The sequence below is a fragment of the Silurus meridionalis genome, chromosome 9 (assembly GCF_014805685.1).
Source record: "Silurus meridionalis isolate SWU-2019-XX chromosome 9, ASM1480568v1, whole genome shotgun sequence".
NCBI classification, from domain to species: Eukaryota; Metazoa; Chordata; class Actinopteri; order Siluriformes; family Siluridae; genus Silurus; species Silurus meridionalis.
The window spans coordinates 21,939,705-21,957,092 of NC_060892.1; the positions used below are offsets into that span (position 1 = coordinate 21,939,705).

General features: G+C 38.6%; 1 protein-coding gene across 4 annotated transcripts; it reads left to right on the plus strand.

Annotated features, from left to right (window-relative positions):
- The first annotated feature begins 435 nt into the window (after positions 1 to 435).
- On the plus strand, positions 436 to 5,543 carry LOC124390833. 4 transcript variants are annotated; one of them, XM_046856887.1, is made up of 11 exons: positions 436 to 588; positions 694 to 752; positions 2,048 to 2,134; positions 2,248 to 2,388; positions 2,670 to 2,797; positions 2,891 to 3,027; positions 3,100 to 3,193; positions 3,370 to 3,735; positions 3,845 to 4,025; positions 4,133 to 4,260; positions 4,333 to 5,543. In XM_046856887.1, the coding sequence occupies exons 3-11, from the start codon at positions 2,053 to 2,055 to the stop codon at positions 4,654 to 4,656; spliced, it is 1,581 nt and encodes a 526-aa protein (XP_046712843.1). In that variant the 5' UTR covers positions 436 to 588; positions 694 to 752; positions 2,048 to 2,052; the 3' UTR covers positions 4,657 to 5,543. The 4 variants fall into 4 exon arrangements, with proteins under 4 accessions (XP_046712843.1, XP_046712846.1, XP_046712844.1 ...); XM_046856890.1 differs by having other exon boundaries at positions 2,721 to 2,797; XM_046856888.1 differs by having other exon boundaries at positions 436 to 752.
- The last annotated feature ends 11,845 nt before the right edge of the window (positions 5,544 to 17,388 follow it).

Here is a 17,388-nt window from a genome sequence, read left to right on the forward strand (position 1 = left end):
CTAAGGTGTGCTAATATGTGTGTTTATTTAAATCGTGGTGCTGTGCATCATGGCCAAACATCTCCATGTTGGTCTCGTCATTCCAAATGTCTTGTGATCAGATGTTAATTTACAAACCTAATCTATACTATAATGATCACTTTAGAGAAAATAAGCTTTCTTCTGGCAGCCCTTTCCAACAATATATATTTGTTTAATTTTTAGGTTCATGGGACCAGCAGAAGCAGCTTGGTGGAACTGAACTCACAACAATCTCTTTCAAGTGAATTTCTTCTTCTTTTGGCTTCCCACATTAGGGGTCGCCACAGCGGCTCATCCTTCTCCATACCCCCCTGTCCTTTACATCTGCCTCTTTCAAGCCAACTACCTCACAGCAAATTTACTGGAGTTAAATTTATGGTGTACATTTTTTGGTGTTGCCCAGTGTTAAACCCGGAGTACATTTTAATCCTCTAGGGGTTAAACTGCATCTATAAAAAGAGTTATTTTTCAGAGTTAAACTTTTAACTCTGTAAGCGGTGCATTTCCCACAATCCTAAACGGCTCTTCATTTGGAAGACCACAAGGAGATGAGTACGCAGTTCAAAGGTAACGTTAGCTATGTTTGCATCATCTTTCAATAAATTGTGTGGTGTATTTGGTGTAATTATATTTATTAAAAGAAATACGTTTGTTTTACATGTTTTTATAAAGAAACTGCATGGATTTCGTTGGATTGGAGTTCGTTTATATCTGAGCACCACGCGCATCAGGTAAGCCTAAGTGAATAAACACGTGGATTAGCTTCAAATATTACATAGCAAATATTACGCGAATGCCATTATTTCCTGATAAACTATATGTTGTAAATGTATCTGTTGGGTGCTGCCCTTTTAAGGACACGGATTCTGGGAGCACATGCGTTAGCTTATAAAAAAAAAAAAAAAAGAACAGAGATAAATGCATGTTGTTCTAATGTTAAAACCTCACTGAACTTCTGTAAAGATTCCAGTTTTGAAAATATCATTTTAAACTATATTCCCAGCGTGGTGAGTAATTCACATGTTGTTCAAGTGAATTGATAGTTTCTGATATGTTATGCAAGCTACTTGCGATTAGCGCCTAAACGGCTAATGTTATACACTTCTGGTTCAACATTTGTTGTTTTCTCTTTTATATTGCTTATTGAAATATTCATGCAATATTTGTTGCTTATTGTTGATAAAGTTTAGTATGTGTTTGTAACACAGAGACTGTTTTAGAAACATGTGAATAATGCTTGATGCACATATGTAATTGTTGATTATAATTTGTGATATTAGCATTATAGGGATTATTATATCTTGATTTATAAGCATATAATTTAATGCTTATTATCTAGAGTTGATGTTTGAATGTTTATAGAAATTTAATTGGTGATGTAAACAATACTTGATTGTAATTGGTGAATCTATTTGGGTTTACAGTTTGACCACACACAAACACCCATCTGTACACATGAATGTGCACAAAGTACTCAACTAAAATTAAACTACAACAACGACAACAACCATATGTGTTCATTGTGAGTTCAGCACGAGAGAAATAAAGACAAAATCAAAATCTAAGTTAATGTTATCATTTTGTGGGTAACAGTATTAGTATTTAGTGATCTTACACAGTGTGTACCTTTCCGAAAGATCATTAGAGGTTAAATGACGGTGTAACTTATTTGTTTGATCAATCGCTATGCACTATTTTAATTTGACAGTTTTATTCTCATACTGGTTGTTTTGTAAATGTATTAAAGTAGCAACGAGCCAGCGGTTTCCCAGTCTTTGTTTGAAAAAGACGCGAGTCACGTGCTTTCGCAAACAAGTGGCGCATGCGAGTTAAGAACAGATGCTAACGCACCAACATTAGTTTTAAGTTAAATGTTAAACGTTTTACAAGTCGTATGGTCTTTGTGGCCTGTAATGATACGTGTAACGTTACCTAAAGAAAGCATACCGAATTAACGGCAGTTTTTGTATCAAACGTTGAACGATTTATGATTAAGTTAATGGTTTGGTGTTTTTGTTTTCACTAGTAACAATGCTGTTCACAGTAATCTACGGAGGAAAGAAAAAGCTGATAAAAGTAGATGGAGCAGATTACACTAGTTTAATGACTCAAGGTATGTAATTTAAATTAATTAAAAATGTACTCATATTGATGCTTATTGCACTGTAGCATGCTATCAGTTGTTTTGTTTTTAGAATAAATCTCTCTGTCTCCTTTTATCCACAGTTAAGAAGAAATTCTCAATAAGTGAGAAAGATCTGATGTTACAAGATGACACTGGTGTTGAGGTGGATGAAGATGTATTCACTGACTTGCTGGAGGAGAGATCACATGATATCCTATGGAGAGTTGTTGACAAAGTTTCCGGTAGGTGTGGCTGTGATGTACAGAAATGGATATACATTAAAATAGTAAAAAGAAAAACTAGAAGGAACTACAACAGTTATATGCTGTAGAGCTTTCCCTAACATACTGTAGATTTGGAGATTAAAAACATGACCAAACATTGAGATTTCCTCATTCTAAGTATTTTTAAAACATCTTGTTGACAACCATTTAGAAATTGATCATAAAATGAGTCATACTTTTAATTTAATGTATTAAATGTTTGTATGTTTGTTTAAAGTTTCTATTTATTTTGCTTCCAGAATGCTCAGTCCTCAATTCTTCCTGTAGCTCACAAACTGACACTCTCTCAGTGTCGTCTGAGACTGATGACAGTGCTGGACCAAGCTCCAAGAGACCTTGTCTTGATGGACTTTTTGAGGCAAAACAGGTAAAAATCATAATTTACTAGCTGGATTGTATAGCAGTTATTGACTTTGTAATATTATGAATGCATTACAGAACACAGTGTCTTTGATTATAGTTTGTTAGAAACATTTTAGTGGAAAATGCTGGAGGACCTGCGATTTTGGATGAATATAAAGAACATGGAAAACTCACAGACTCAGCCCGGCGACACTTGGTTAACATTGTTGTTGCGCACATTACTGACAAAGAAGGGTAAGCATCGTTTAAACTATCAGACTTTGTAGATAAATTCATATTTGAATATTGTTATTGTTCTTTTTAAAGCCGTGTCCCTTCTAAAGAAACAAAAACTCGTTGTGCCTTGGGAATTGTAACTCTGTTCCCATCACTGAAGGATCCATACTCAAGAACTGGATATGTAAGTACTTAACATCTTATTCATTGTTATAAATACCTAATAGGAAAATTTTAAATGAAATTTATTATGGCTTTAAGGAACTCTTCTCACTTTCTCAGCCATGCCTAGAACAATGACAAGTTAAGAATTGTTTGATTTGATCATCAGCTTTTTTTTTGTTTTGTTTTTATGCAAAGGAACATTTTTATGACCCTAAGAGCAACCAAGGATACATATCTTGGCGACTCAAAACAGTTTCGCGGCAAAGCAAACACCATGGTGGACACCACAGCAAGAAGGATGCCAGGTCAAGTGGAACATCAGACAGTGAGGGCAGTGGAGGACCAACAGCTTATAGAGAAACTTGCAACCATTTGGAACTGCAGTTAGAGGGTGATCAATGCAAAGAAGCGATATCTTTCATGAATCATTGTGCAGAAAAGGACCTGATTTTTGAGAAGATGAAAGCCACATTCAAGCACAGACAGCTCCTTATTCATGATGCAGCAAAGTCCAATACAGTGCTTTCAGTTTTTCCACGATTTCTTGACACCAAGGGATTGGTAAGATACAGATGATGAGTACAATGATGGGAGAAAATATAGCTCATGTGAAAAACTGTGTTGTCTAGGACCTGTATTGTTTAGTAATGTTAATTCATATTTGTTGCAGATACTTCAAGATTTTGATGTCCAATTTGGAACAGAAACATCCTCCAGACTTCTTGAACAATGGGACAGTCTGAAGCCCAAGATCATTGCAGAAGCAAGAACACTTACTTCGACCTTGCATCTGACAAACCTGCTCTCAGATGCCCAGGGCAACAGTCAAGATGAGGGTTCCGATTGGCAAGGTAAGGTTTTCTGTAAAGATAATGTTAATATTTCTCTGCTACTCACAATCAGCTAATTTCTGTTAATCCACATGTTTGTTTTTTGTTTGTTTGTTTGTTTTTTGCAGGATGGGACAGCGACATGTCCTCTATTTTACTCCTGGCCTACCTTTTGCCACCTTCACCTGGTGGTAGGAACAAATCCACCAAGATCAGCATCAGAGAGGCAATGGACCACATTGTGCAGTTTCACAAGGTTTGCATGGAAACATAAGTGAGCTGTCATGGGTCATGTATTGGGTTATATGTTTTAAATTTTTTTTTTCAGGCTTGCCGTAGTCTAACTGAACACATTAACAAGTCTGAAGGCCTTCAACCACATCTCCTTGCAGTTGGCTCAGCGAAGAACATCATCCATGATTTTTACATCGTGCTGGACGGAAAGCTTCTTCCATGTCAGGCAAAGTCTTCTCTTGCTGCTTTTGATGAACTTTTTAAAGCATACTTTGTCTTTAGCGTGTCATACCCCCACTGCTTAAGTGCAATGTATACATTCATCCAGACAACTATCTACAAGATAGATCTTGGTACAGTCCATGAAACCCCTAGGGTTAAAGACCTACGAGCTAAACTTTTGAATTACTTAAGCTAGATTAAAATGTTTCGCTGCTTTGTTTGCAAACTGGTACATTCTAAAATCAATGACCTTGTTCGTCACCTAAAACTTATTCATGCTTACTATCCAGGGAAAAAATTAAACCTGAAATGTGCACAGAACAACTGTAAACATAGCTTCATGACTTATGCTGGATTTCGAAAACACTTAAGTAGTGTTCATGGAAATGACTACCTAGACCAAATTGTGACTGAGAATCTAACTGATGAAGATAATGAACAGATTGAGGTAATGACAGATTTAAATAATGATCTTGAAATACCAGAGACATCATCCATAAATGATAAAAGGAGAGGTACTGAAACTCAAAAAATGTGTGCATCCATTATTGCTAGATTGCAAAACAGTGGAGTAGCAACCAGTGTTGTAACATCTGTAGTATCGGATTTGGAAGAACTGGTACATGAAATTCATTCAAATATCAAAAGTGAGGTGATGAATCAACTTCCATCTGATGATTTTGCAACATCATCTAAAATAGAACACTGTTTTGATCATCTTAGTAATCCATTCTCAAAGCTAAATACAGAAACCAAATGGAAAAAATATATCAAAGAAAAATGGGCTGTAGTTGACCCTGCAGAGATCAAATTAGGGGTAAGATTTGATAGTAGATTGAATCGGGTGACACGGACATATGATCAGATCCCTGTAGCTGACAAATTCATTTACATTCCCTTGTTGGATACCTTGCAGTTTATTTGTAGGAATTCTGAGATATATAAACATATGTCAGATCCAAGTAAGAGTAACGGTGTCTATAAAGATTTTTGTGACGGAAGTTATTATAAAAACCATCCACTTTTCAGTAAACAACAAAATGCACTTCAAATACAGTTATTTTATGATGAATTTGAATCTGCAAATCCTGGCTCCAAGCAAGGTATCCACAAAATTGGAGCGATTTACTTTATTCTCAGGAATTTCCCACCAAAACTGAATTCAAGTTTAATGAATATTCATTTACTGTCATTATTTCATGCACAAGATGTTAAGAATTATGGATTTGATGCCATTTTACAGCCTCTTGTTAAAGATTTAAAAGTCCTTGAAAGTTCAGGAATTCAAGTTCCTTTTTCCAAAGAGCCCTTGTTTGGCACAGTTGCCCAGGTTACAGGGGATAATTTAGGGATGCATACACTTCTTGGGTTTATGGAATCTTTCAGTGCCCATTATTTCTGTCGGTTCTGTCTAATAGACAAGAAAACATCACAGTCAGTTTTCAGCGAAGATGACACAAATGTTGTATTACGAAACAAAGGTTTACAAGAACAGCACTATGCAGATTTGTTAGCAGACCCTACCATTTCTTCGTCTTTTGGTGTTAAACGCACATGTCTGCTCAATGACTTGAAATATTTTCATATTTGTGACAATTACGCTCCAGATATAATGCACGACATCCTTGAGGGTGTTGGACAATATGAAATGAAATTACTTCTTGAGTATCTGTCTGGAATTATATCCAGACAAGACATATGTAACCGAATTTATTCATTTAATTATGGATATTTGGAAAGGAAAAATCGGCCTACTAGATTAAACCTGGATCAGGCAGGGAATGGAATTGGACTGAATGCCATTCAGACATTCTGTTTAATTCGAAATATTCCTTTGATATTTGGAGACATTGTTTGTGAGGGAAATAAGCACTGGCACTTACTACTTTTGTTATTGCAGATTATAAATATAGTGTTTTCTCCTGTAATCACAGAAGGTATGACCTACTATTTAAAACACCTTATTGTGGATCATCATAGGCTTTTTAAAGAGTTATATCCACAGAGGAATTTCATTCCTAAACACCATTACATGTTACATTATCCACGTTGCATACGCAAGATTGGTCCGTTAGTCCATGTATGGACCATGAGATTTGAGGCTAAGCACAAGTTTTTTAAAAACAGTGTAAAAAATTTCAAAAACATCACAAAGTCTCTCGCGTTAAAACATCAGTATGCAATTGCGTATCATTGGGAAAGTTTGCCCTTTAGAAATGTTGAATATGGGCCCCTAAAAACATTAGAGGTTGAGGATGTACCATACAGAGACATTTTTCTTGAAAAGTATCCAAATTTGGATTGTGACATCACAGTAACTTCATGGTTAAGACATTCTGAAACTGAATATCATACTGATTTACTGGTTTGCACTAAAATGGAGAAGGACCTACCGATTTTTAGCAAAATTACTGATATTGTTCTAATAGATGACCAAAATATTTTGGTGACTAAGGACTTTGAAACTATTGGTTTTGTTGAGCATCTTCATGTTTACCATGTTAGAGAACAAAATGTTTTTGGTTTGTTAAGAGTAGAGGATATTCCTTTTTTCAGACTATTTGATTTACAAGCGTCATATGGTTTTGATGAACCACATTTGTATATTGTTCCAGTGCATTGTTTTGTGCATGAAGATGTTTAGTCTTGCACTTTACATTTGTTGGAAAATATTTCTATAAATGTGAAATGTAATTACAAATCCAATTCAATTGACAACTGGTTTTACATGTTAAAAACATGTCTTATGATGGTATGTTAATGCATACAAATGATCTTATAATTTATTTTGTATTGATGGAATATTACAGTTTATACTCCAGTCATACATATATATATATATATATATATATATATATATATATATATATATATATATATATATATATATATATATATATATATTTGTGTATAAGTTGTCATTCTTGTGTCATAAGTTATGCTTTCAAGTGTTTTGAATTTAAAATTGCAATGTGTTCAACGTGTTGAATGTCTTGGATTTCTGAAATAATCCATGTTCTTTAAAAAACTAATTGCAACTTTCAAAATTCATATTTCAGAAATAAAAAAAACATTTCTATATATGTTTGTTTGATCATTGTGTATATTAGTACAGAATAAGTCATCAGTATTACTTAATTAGCATTCATAGTTAATATTTAGTAATTTATTATTAACACGTGCTGTGGTGTGTATTTAATCTTACAAGGGTTTACATTTTAACACTAGTGGTAAAAGATAACACTGAAAGGATATACATACACTTCTGTTGGGTGTACTTATAAACTCTTACTGTGTACAAATTTACTCTCAAAGCAATGTACATATTCAACACTTTCAGAAGTGTTATTTTAACTCCAAAACGGAGGGAGTCATATGTACATTTTTGGAGTGTTGAATTTGACTCAATTTGAGTAAAATGTACACTGCCGTTTTTGCTGTGCTGCATGTCTTCCCTCACCACATCCATAAACCCCCACCTTCCTCTTTTCCTCCTTCCTGGTGGCTCCATCCTCAGCATTCTCCTGCCCAAATACCCCATGTCCCTCCTCTGCACATATCCAAACCATCTCACTCGTGCCTCTCTTACTTAATCTCCAAAATGTCCTACATGCACTCTCTAATAAACTCATTTCTAATCCTGTCCATCCTTATCACTCCCAATGAAAATCTCAACATCTTCAGCTCTGCTACCTCCAGCTCCTGTCTTTTACTCAATGCCACTGTCTCTAAACCATACAACATCACAGGTCTTACCACAGTCCTATAAATTTCCCCTTTCACTCTTGTAGATACTCTTCTATCACAAATCACTCCTGCCACTCTTCTTCACCCACTCCACCCTGCCTGCACTCTTTTCTTCACTTCTCTAACACACTCTCCATTACATTGCACTGTTGGCCCCAGGGACCTGAACTCCTCCACCTTCACCACTTCTCTCTGCAACCACACCACTCCACTGCTCTCGTCTCATTCACATAATTGTACTCTGTCTTACTCCTAGTGACTTTCATTCACCTTCTCTCCAGCGTGTACCTCCACCTCTCCAGGTTCTTCTCAACCTGCTCCCTACTCACACAACAAATCACAATATCACCTGCAAACATCATAGACCACAGAGACTCCTGTCTGACCTCGTCTATCAACCTGTCCATCACCACTGCAAACAGGAAAGGGCTCAGAGCCGATCCTTGATGCAGTCCAACCTCCACCTTGAATCAGTCTGTCCGTTAATACTGCACACTTCACTTCTGTCACACTGTCCTCAAACATGTCCTGCACCACCCTCACATACTTCTCTGACACACCTGACTTCTTCATATAATACGACAACTCCTCTCTCAGCACCCTGTCATTTGCTTTCTCTAAATCCACAAACACACAATGCAACTCTCTCTGACCTTCTCTATACTTCTCCATCAACATTTTCAAAGCAAATAATGCATATGTGGTGCTCTTCCTCGGCACCAAAACCATTCTGTTGCTCACAGATGGTCACCTCTTCTCTTAGCCTGGTTTCCACTACTTTTTCCCATAACTTCATGGCGTGACTGATCAACCTAATTCCCCTGTAGTTACTGCAGGTCTGCACATCTCCCTTATTCTTAAAGATCAGTACCAGCACACTCCTTCATTTCTCAGGCATCCTCTCACCTTCCAAAATCTTGTTTAACAACCTTGTTAAAAACTTCACTGCCATTTCTCCTAAACATCTCCATGCTTTTACCGGTATGTCATCTGGTCCAAACGACTTTCCACTCTTCATCCTCTTAATCACTGCTTTAATTTCCTCCTTACTAATCCTATCTACTTCCTGCTTCACTATCTCTACACCATCCAAGCTTCTCTCTCTCACTTTCATTTTCCTCATTCATCAGCTGCTCAAAATACTCCCTCCATCATCTTAACTCACTCTCCTCACTAGTCAACACATTTTCACCTCCATCCCTTATTGCTCTAACTTGCAGCACATCCTTCCCAGCTCGGTCCCTCTGCCTGGCAATCGGTATAAATCCTTTTCTCCTTACTCAGTATCCAACTTCTCATACAGCTCCTCATATGCCATTTCCTTGGCTTTCGCCACATATCTCTTCACCTGCTGCCGCATCTCCTTGTACTCCTCCCTACATTTCTCATCACTCTGTCGATCCCAATTCTGTTTTGCCAACCTCTTTCTCCTTATGCTCTCCTGCACTTCCTCATTCCACCACCACATTTCTTTGTCTTCCTTTCTATTTCCAGATGTCATGCCAAGCACCTTTTTAGCTGTCTCCCTTATCACTTCTGCAGTAGTTGCCCAATCAATCAGCACATCTTCACCACCACCAAACCCTTGTCTGACCTCTTCCCTGAACCTTACACTACAGTCTCCATCAGTTTCCACCATCTTATCTCTTTTCTTCGCCTCCAAAAACCATACTACAGACCACCATCCAATGCTGTCTAGCCACACTCTCTCCTGCCAACAGTCTCCAATCTCCTTCAGGTTGCATCTCCTACATAGAACATAGTCCACCTGTGTGCACCTTCCTCCACTCTTATGCGTTACCCTATGCTCCTCCTTCTTCTTAAAATAAGTATTTACCACTGCCATTTCCATCCTTTTAGCAAAATCTACCACCATCTGCCCTTCCACATTCCTCTCCTTAGGGCCATACCTACCCATCACCTCCTCATCACCTCTGTTCCCTTTATCTACATGCCCATTAAAGTCTGTTCCAATCACAAATCGTTAATTCCTAAGTACTCCTTCTACCACTTGATCTAACTGACTCCAGAATTTTTCTTTCTCCTCCATCTCACAACCCACTTGTGGAGCATAGGCACTGATGACATTTATCATCACCCCTTTAACTTCTAGCTTCATGGTAATAACCCTATCATAAACCATCTTCACCTCCACTACACCCTACACCATTTCTCTTTCTATCCACACCATGAAAGAACAGTTTAAAGCCACCTCCAATGTTCCTGGCCTTACTTCCTTTTTACCTGGTCTCCTGAACACACAACATATCTACCTTTCTCCTCTACATCATATCAGCTACCTCTCCTCCTTTACCAGTCATAGTACCAACATTTAAACTACCCACCCTTACCTCCACTCTCCTACACTTCTCCTTTCTCTGCTGTCTCTGTAGATGTCTTCCTCCTCTCCTTCTTCTCCTCCTTCTCCTTCTCTTTGGCCAACAGTAGACCCATTTCCACCAGTACCCTGTTGGCTAACAATACCTGTGTCAGTCGTTGGTAACTTGGACCTCGTCCGATCAGGTATGAAATTATCTTTTGTGATCCGCATATTTGATTTGGCATGTTTTACGCTGGATGCCTTTCCTAAAGCAACCCTGCCGATTTATCCGGGCTTGGGACCGGCACTAAGAGTGCACTGGATTGTGCAATACTAATGGCTGGGTTAATCTCTTTCAAGTGAATAGGGATTTCTATTTTATAGTGATGAACCAGAATTATGTTAATGATCATGATCACATTGAAAAAGAAATTCATATAGTAAAATCTATTAGCCTTAAAGATGCCTGTAGGTTTTATTTCAAATTACATTGTTATATGAGCTATTCATGATTCCAGCTCTAGAGCCCCAGTTGATGAAAAGCAGTACCATAGCACAGACATCTAAAAGAGACTTTTTAAAGATGACGTTCACAGTATTTTGGGATACAATTAATGTTTTAAAAATCTTTTAAACAATGTCCTGCAACAACAAGACATACTTTTAGAAGTCAATGAAACCAGAAAAATTGTGAAAAAATAGAGAAACAGCTTTTTGGAGATGTGATTGTTATCTGTTTCATGTCATTAATGACATATTTGGTCATTAGTTTTAACTTTAAAAGTGAATGTTTAATTAACTTTTATACATTATCCCCCTATTTCTTTTTTCTTTCTTCATTTGGCTAGGATGCTAATAATGTATTGTGTGCTTTGGATTCCAGCATAAAGGCGCTATAGTATCTAATGTCAGGTTAGCCCACTAGGTAATGAATATGGTTCTATAGGCATACCAAAAAGGAGTGCCGTATATGGACGGTTTCAAAGCAGTGAGATCATGCTTCCTATCCATCTTTTCAGGAGGGTACAGGGTAAATGTTCCTTTATTGTAATATGTTCTCTGTGGTGGGTTTTGGAGAATTGGCAAACAGAGTATTATTTCTTCTCTGTAGTGGAAAACAATATAGGATTCTGCACAATAGGAAGAAGTATGAACACTTTGACTGATTATCATCCTCCTAAAAGTACAATATCAGCAATATCAGATTTATTTGTTACTGGTGAGAATGACCAGGGGACAAGGCTAAAAATACCAATAACAGTCACAATGTCTTTGTGTAGTTTGGACTCTTCAAGGAAATTAGCACACTAGGAAATCTGATTGCAGTGTTTCCAGTTATTTGTTCCAAAATCTTCCTAAAATGCTAAAGCTACTAGATCTTATGAGATGTAAAACTGAGGAAGCTTTTGGAACCTGGGTTCTTAGAGCTCAGTCCATGATGGACAAATCTTTTTCATACACTTTATTTGCATTTAAATGTATATATATATATAATTGATCCTGAATAGTTATCAAAAGAGAAAGTACTTGTGTGGTTGCTATAGTTGACTGTAGACGCTTTGTATAAAAAATACAGAACTAAAGACAATCTAAAGACATATTTGCCTCTTAGTTCCCATAGTTAAATTTCGGTTTAGCACATTTCCAAGAGGATGAAAGAAAATCAACACAATATCCAGTTCAGTTATGGTAAATGTCCAAGTAATTATACTGATGATGTGCAAAATGAACATCATTTATTCATATAAACAGATAATATAATATATCATGATTCAGCTCATCAGCCAATCAGTAAAAATGTTTACAAGGACAAAAGGAGTTACAGTCTGTTTGCCTGAATTAGAATATCGTGATTAGATAAGCACTGCTCTAAAATAACTTCCCGTCTTATTGAATTTACAATCACAAAATTAAAATAATGGTGTTTAGACTGTAAAATGATTGTCCAACTGGCTTAACATAAGTACAGTAATCTCCCGCTTTACCGCGGTTCGAATCTCGCGCTCTGGTTTATTGTGGAATTGTTTCACTCGCAGATAGCCCGGTAGACCAAAAAACTTATAGTGAATTGTTTTTGTGGAGTTTTATATTTAAATAATGAAATTTATTAATAAAAGTATAAATAATTAATTTATAAAATTAAGTAAAATGTTAAAACAGCAAAGTACTGTAAACATAAAATAGCATTTTTGGTGTGAAATCCGTTTTTCCTCACGGTTTTGGAACGTAACCAACGTAATAAACGGGGGATTACTGTAAATAACTAAACTACAAAAGAAAGACTGAAACAAAGGAATACAAAAAGATAAAACTTTTTAGGAATGCCATTTCAGTAAACAGTATACCAACAATAAAGACAATGTGGATCCAAAGAACCATTTAATACAACCATACAAGATTCAAGTCAAGGTTATGTACAGCATACAGAACCTTTAATCTTAAATACTATCACAAAGCACCACAAAAACTAAATAAAATTTTAAATCGACACGATAAGTAAGATATAGTGGCAAAGAAAGGAACCAGACTCAAAAGGTGTGGCATTGGATAGTGTTGTTATAATTTATATACTGTTTTCACTCTCTCTCTCTCTCTCTCTCTCTCTCTCTCGCTCTCACTACACATGATTTGTTTTGTGTGTGTTTTTTTCGTTGTTTTGCAAAGATTTCAAACACTTCTTTCACATTGTCATTATGGGGTATTGTTTGTAGAATTTTGAGGAAAATAATTTATTTTTATCCATTTTGAAATAAGGCTGTAAGATAACAAAATGTGGAAAAAGTGAAGCGCTGTGAATACTTCCACTTGCACTGTACATCTCCCAAAAAGTCAAGATTAAAGTGAATGTGGCCTGCCTGAGATATAAAACCAGAGTGAGGCAGTTCCTGGGCTTGGTAGACTATTATCATTTATTATAATTATATATTTTTTTTATAATTGTCTGATCTTTTACTTGATTTTTCCTAAAGCTCATTTAATGTTGCCATACCTCTTGAAGACTTCCCTGGTGAATTTTTTCCTTAATCAATTTTACTGATCAATTGTGTTATTAAAAGATTATTAGGCTCTATGAAACTGCTCAGAAATTACTTTAGTGAAATGTCTTCTTTGTTATCCTTTTTAATATCTGCCCCAACTGATCTGTAGATTTGCTAAAAAAAGAAATGGTAACATAATAGAAAACATGAATAAAACACCCCAGCACACCCCAATCCAGCAATTCCTAATATCATGGACAACTTTTAGCTACATCTAGAGCCAGTTTAAACAGGGTAAGTTTTTATTTACCCCAAAGTGATGAAAAACATTCTCCTTTTTTGGCCATATACAGATAAATGTATAATCAACTGGTGCTTTACACCATTGTAAGCAGCAGGGCTGGGAACCTCACAAAGAAAGATCCAGATTTAGGAATAAATCAAGATAGGCAAATAGTCCTAAAGGGTCCTCAAAGCTTTGGTTGTTATACTGACATCAGGGCTGGAGGAATGGCAGGTTGCTTTATGTCCCAGAATGTATTTTGAAACAATATACACCCTTAACTCAGAAAAAGCAGTTCCCACAGTTAATGCCCAAGACTTATCTTTGTTTTAGTAAATAATTTACGCTTCTATCAGTAAACAATACACTTTAATGAACTGTAATCCAAGGACATTCAGTGACACGTCCGACCTCATGTAGATTACCGACCTTTAAAGAAGTAGATACCGACCCTGCAAACATCCCGAACGTACCAGCGCCATTTGGATTCCACCTCATGTGGAGTTTGGACATTGGAACAAAACACATTGCTGTTTAAAGGCTCTGGCATGGAGAAGCTGGTGTTGGATCTATGATGATCGCAAATGTTGAGCTATTTTATGAGTTGTTTAGAAGCTTCTGGTTCCATAAACTCAAATGACTGTATAAGACGGTAGAAAGAACATTACTTATAATCTTATATTCCGGTGCTCATGTTAGTTCCCTGAGTGGTACATACTGGGGTTAGAAATGGAGGAGAGTTGATTGCCTGAAGCCTGACAGGTCGTGGGATGACCGAGGGCACCTTGGGGACATAACCCACTCTAGGGTGCAGGAAGGCACTGGTCATACCTGGAGAAAACTCCAGGGAAAAGAGGGCCACAGAGAGGGCCTACAAATTACCTACTCTTCTCAGAGAGCAGATGGCCAGCAAGAAAGCGGTCTTGATAGACAAGTGCCTACACAATGTCTCAGGCAAATGCTCGAAGGGGGGCTCAGATAGAGCCTCCAACACTACGGCCAGGTCCCAACCAGGCACTCTGGAATGCACAGGAATTCTCAGCCTCCAGGTGCCATGGAAAAAACACGTCAGGAGTGGTCCTCTGCCCAGTGAGTGCCCAGACACGGAGGCATGATACGCCAAAATCCCAGCACTGAACCAACTGGGCAGTGGACTGGGTCCAATTGGTGCCGAGAGCACCACGCAGTGAACAGATGCCATCTCACCGCATACGACCTCCTCGTGAAGGGAGCTCTGGTTTGTAGATTAGTCTCTCTAATAGTCTTTGGAGAGACCTAAACCTCTGAGCTGTGCCCCTTCAGGGGCTACAGCCACAGCTTCCACAACTCGGGGTGGAGGTGAACTATTGCGCACCCTGATTGAGAGAGGAGATCCCTTCTCAGAGGAATTTCCCATTGAGGCTGCTCGAGGAGGGCCACTAGGTCCGGAAACCATGTACTGCACAGCCCGAATTCTCTCCAAAACTCCCGGAAGCAGCACAATGGGGCGGAAGGCGTAAAAATGCAGCCTTATCTACAGCTGCGCCATAGCATCCAGTCCCAACGGGGCTGGTGGATATAGGAAGGACCATAGGAGACATCTCTAAAGATGCAAAGAGGTCTACCTGTGCTGTGCCGAATTTCTCCCAAATCTGCTCCACCACCTAAAGGGTGAAGTGCCTTTCCCTGGGCTTGGACCCCTGTCTCGACATGGTGTCTGCTGCTTCTTCTAAGCGGCCTGGGATATAAGCTGCTCTGAAGGAGAGGAGCTTTCCCTGGGCCCACAGGAGGATCTGGTGCAGCAGCCTGTACAGGGGGCACGAACACAGGCCCCCCTGGTATTTGATATACAAGAACACCCAGGTGTTGTCCGAGCGGACCAACACGTGATGGCTTCTGATGTCCAGAAGGAAGTGCTTCAAAGCCAGAAGCATGGGCAGCATTTCTAGGGAATTGATGTGCCACCTCAGATGGACACTGTCCCACAGACCTTGTGCAGAGCGGCCACTAATTTTCGATCCCCATAATTACATTACTTAGTTACTTTTTATGGAAAGTAACGCGTTATATTACTTTTGCGTTACTTTTGCGTTACTTGTATCTCTTTCACGCCTTACAGGTGTAACAGGTCATATAGATAATTGCCATTGAGAAATAAGTTATATTTGAGCAAAATACATGTGTGGGCTGCACACCGGTGATGTGGAGGGAGAACATACCTTTTACTGTCATCACATAAAACTTCGTGCAATTCCATAAATATGACCTCGTCCTCGTCTACATCATTCTCTGCTTCATCTTCAGCTTGAAACATTCTGAACGCTTTTACAAAGTTCGCGCTATTATCAGTGACTGTGGCAGTTTATCTTCCCACGAAGAGCAAATGAGCTGTGAATTTGCTCTCTTTCTCCGCTGCGATGGCATCGTACATGTCTCCCACGGAAAACTTTTATTCTGAGCAGTCCATAGAGCTGCAGTGGTGGAAAGTCGGCAAAGGTTTTCTATATTTCTGTCTACATTTCCATATATGCAACATTGCATAATGTTGCGTATATTCAACATTATACACACACACACACACACACACACACACACATCTGTAGTGCTGTGCTTTGCATGCAGATGTTTTTTTTTTTTTTAAGTGGTATTTTTTGCAGTTGACAAGAGCTTTTCACCAACACATAATCTACACTTATTCCGGAGGGGATTGCCCTTCCGAGAGAACCCTGAGCCACCACTGAAGGGGTTTCATGTACTGGAGGCCAAGTGGAATGACACTGGATGCTGCTGCCATGAGCCCGAGTGGTCTCTGGAACTGCTTGACAGTGAGTGACTGCCCTTCTCTGACCTTCCTGACCGCCATGAGGAGGCACATTTGAAGCACTTTTGTGAAGCACATTTCGTTTCAAGGTTAACGAACCAGGTCCCTGAAGGGGCTTGGGGGAAATGGGCATCAAGAAAGCCCCCCCCTCCTCGGAGGAAGAGAGATGGAGAGCGGGACCAGAACTGCGAGGAGTGGGTCTCAAAGAGCACCCACCGGGAGCAGTGCAGCCACATAGGCATGCGAGGCAGAGGCATGCATCGCTCGAGAACCAAAATCGCATGCTCCACTCCCAAACAAGCCACACACAGGCTGTGTGTATCTCCTTCCATAATAAAACAAGGACAGGGAGAAACACACGGCCGAAACGTGTGCTTGGGTTTCTTAGATGCCTTCATTCTTTGACAAACAGACAGACAAACATAAAATCTTCACACATAGTGCTTCATGAACAAACAGAAGCTAAATTCATCTTCTCTCTAGGTGCCCTTTATACTCCCTGGTCATCACATCACCCCGCCGGGGACAGCCTGTCTTCATTTTTGACTGATTAGACTCATTACTCAGAGCATGGACAATGCAGTTGCGTTCCCAAAGTGCTCCAATGCAGCTCGAGTTCCTGATGGGGAAATACACATCGTTCACCTTAACTCTTAAATTCTGTGAAGCTGCTTTGGGACAATGTCCATTGTGAAAAGCGCTGTGGAAATAAACTTGACTTTACTTCACTTGACACCCAGATGAAGATTCCCTTTTGTGTCTGGTTGCTATCAAGGTTTCTTCCTCATATAGAAAAAAAT